The sequence below is a fragment of the Arachis stenosperma genome, chromosome 6 (genome assembly GCF_014773155.1).
Source record: "Arachis stenosperma cultivar V10309 chromosome 6, arast.V10309.gnm1.PFL2, whole genome shotgun sequence".
In the NCBI taxonomy this organism is placed as follows: Eukaryota; Viridiplantae; Streptophyta; class Magnoliopsida; order Fabales; family Fabaceae; genus Arachis; species Arachis stenosperma.
In genome coordinates, this window is record NC_080382.1 from 83888228 (window position 1) to 83891352 (window position 3125).

At 39.9% G+C, this 3125-nt stretch overlaps 1 protein-coding gene across 1 annotated transcript; it reads left to right on the plus strand.

The window, feature by feature from the left end:
• The first annotated feature begins 1616 nt into the window (after positions 1-1616).
• On the plus strand, positions 1617-2270 carry LOC130934249 (uncharacterized). Its single transcript, XM_057863836.1, has one exon. It carries the CDS (start codon positions 1617-1619, stop codon positions 2268-2270), a length of 654 nt encoding a protein of 217 aa, XP_057719819.1.
• Positions 2271-3125: the final 855 nt, after the last annotated feature.

Here is a 3125-nt window from a genome sequence, read left to right on the forward strand (position 1 = left end):
CATAACCATGCTATGGAAGGTGTAGCAAACCATGCTGGATAGGAGAGAAGAGTTCTAGGCTCTTACATTAATCCAAATCCAGGAAATTGTGGAAGTAGCATCCAAAAGCCAACCATACATGCCAATAACTTTAAATTGAAACCGCAACTCATTACCCTTGTTCAGAACAATTGCTCATTTGAAGGAAGTGCCTAAGAAGACCCTAATCAACACTTGACCACTTTCCTAAGAATATGTGATACTGTGAAGTCTAATGGTGTTCATCTTGACACCTATTACTCCTATTCCCATTTTCTCTTAGGGACAAAGCATCCAAATGGCTAGAACACTTTCCAAAGAAAAGTCTAACAACTTGGGAGGATGTGGTGAACAAGTTCTTGGCGAGATTTTACCCTCCTCAAAGGGTCAACAGATTGAGGGCTGTGGTCCAAACATTTAGGCAACAGGATGGTGAAACTCTCTATGAAGCATGGGAGAGGTATAAAGACTTGACAAGGAGGTGCCCACCAGACATGTTCAATGAATGGGTGCAGTTACACATTTTCTATGAAGGCTTGTCTTATGAATCAAAGAAAGCATTGGATCACTCTTTAGGGGGATCTCTAAACGAGAAGAAGACCATTGAGGAAGCCATAAATATCATAGAAACTGTGGCCAATAATGAGTTCTTCTATGCTTCTAATAGGAGCAACAATAGATGAGTAATTGAGCTGAACCAGGTGGATGCCTTGCTAGCTCAAAACAAGGTGATCACCAAGCAATTGGCTGACCTTGCCAGGCAGATGGAAATGAGTCAAGTTATAGCAGTTACCACCTCACCACCAGCTTAAGAAGGAGTGAACGCATAGGAAGGGGGTAACTTGGAACAAGCCAACTATGTTGGAAACTCACCCCGACAGTCCCATGATCTATACCCCAAGACGTATAACCCTGGTTGGAGGAACCACCCAAACTTTTGGTGGGGGAACCAACAAGACCAAGGCCATGATCAGAGGCGTCACAACCCCAACCAAAACAACAATGCAGCCCATCAATATTCAACTCAAAGGCAATATCAACACCCACCCAACAACTCTTCTCAACAACCATATCAAACCCAAAATGACCGTTCTCAACCATCTAACCTCAACTCACCATCATCATCTGAATATAGACTCTCCAGGATTGAGAATCTTCTTGAAGGCATATGCAAGGAAGTCTAGGACAACAGAGTGTTCAAGGATGAAGTACGAGCTAATATAAAGAATCACAGAGACACCATCAAGAGGCTCGAATCTCAAGTAGGATATCTCTCTCAGCAGATTCCTAAGCCTACTGATGGCTTCCCAAGTGATACTGAGAAGAATCCCAGAAGAGAGACAAATAAGGTAAGATAAGAAGAATGCAAGGTGATCACCATAAAAGATGAGGAGAGTTTGGAAGAAATGAACAAACCACCAGGGCACGCTCAAGGCGTTCTAAAAGAGAATCCAGAAGAGAAGGACCAAGAAACTGATTCTACACAAGGAAGGGAGCCATGGGAGAAGGAGATTTTAAAACCATATATATGCAGGGCACCATTCCCCTAGAGACTCAGGGGAGGTACAAAGGAAAAATCGTATTCAAGGTTCCTAGACATGTTTGCATCTCTTCATGTAAACATACCATTCATCGAGACTCTCCAACAGATGCCTTCATATATCAAATGCATGAAAGAGTTATTGACTAAGAAGAATTCACTGAAAGGTGGACAAACAATAGTGATGAACAAAGAATGCAGTGCCCTCATCCAAAAGGATTTGCCTACAAAGAGGAAGGACCCAGGGAGCTTTCACATCCCTTGTGCCATAGGAGACACAATGATTGAAAGGGGGCTTTGTGACCTGGGAGCTAGCATTAACTTAATGCCCTTATCCCTCATGAAGAAGCTACAGATTAATGAGATAAGACCCACAGATGTGATCCTACAACTGGCTGACAAGACTCAAAAACAAGCAATAGGAGTGGTCAAAAACGTGCTGGTAAAGGTTGGAAACTACTTTCTTCCCGCAGACTTCGTTGTCCTTGAAATGGAAGAAAGCTACCTCCACCCAATTATTCTAGGGAGGCCATTTCTGGCCACAACTAGAGCACTCATAGATATTGAGCAAGGAGAGTTAATACTGAAGATACATGATGAACAACTCACCTTCCATGTCTTCAGACCCTCACAAGAAGCAGAGCAAGAAAATAGTGAACTAAAGGATAATCATAACAAGACACCTCTAGAAGAAACAAGCAATGAAACATAAACAGGGCATCTAGGAACCCTAAGGGTTGAAAAACAAGATAGTCGGATGCTACAACAGCCAAGGAAAACCCAGGGGGAGCTGAACCCACAGGAGCTATCTGAGCCCAGCAACGAGGTGTTCCTTAGAAGAGAAGTGACAATCGGATTTTCTATCAGTAAAGAATAAAAGTAATCGCGTTGTAAGTATAGTTTCTAAACCAACAGAAAATCCTTTCATACAAAAGTTTTGGTTGTCACAAGTAACAAACCCCTTTGAAATTGATAACCGAAGTATTTAAACCTCGAGTCGTCTTCTCAAGGAATTGCAGGGAGGTATGATATATTATTGGTTATGAAAAAATATATGTTTTTGGGGTTAATTAATGTATAATTTAAAAAGCAAGAATAGTAAATGGCAAAAGGAATAGACTAATAACTAGAAAAGCTCTTGGTAAGGTATGAGAACTGGAATTCCTATCCTAGTTATCCTTATCAGATGTGATGAGAATTGGGTTTTAATCCCACTTAGTTATCCCTTATTAAATAAAGGAAAGTCAAATGGACTAATTGAATTGATCCTAAAATCCTAGTCAACTTTTAAAGCGATCCAAATCAATTAACAATTGCCAATTTCAACCACTACTGAGTTTGATAACTCAAGTATTACCAATTACTTAACCAAAGCCAAAAGGGAATAAAATATACTCGAATGAAAATAATTTGGATAGAGCCAAAGCATCAATAACATAAAGTAGAGAAAATAATCATAAGTCTGAAATACCTCAAATTGTATTAATTAGGAAATCAATCTAAACATGAAGAGTTCATAAACTAAATTGAGAAAATAAATAAAAGGAATATTGAACCTGTGATTGAA

Excerpts from the sequence above, each read along its gene's own strand:
- LOC130934249 (XM_057863836.1), top strand. The coding sequence starts at position 1,617 with ATGTTTGCATCTCTTCATGTAAACATACCATTCATCGAGACTCTCCAA.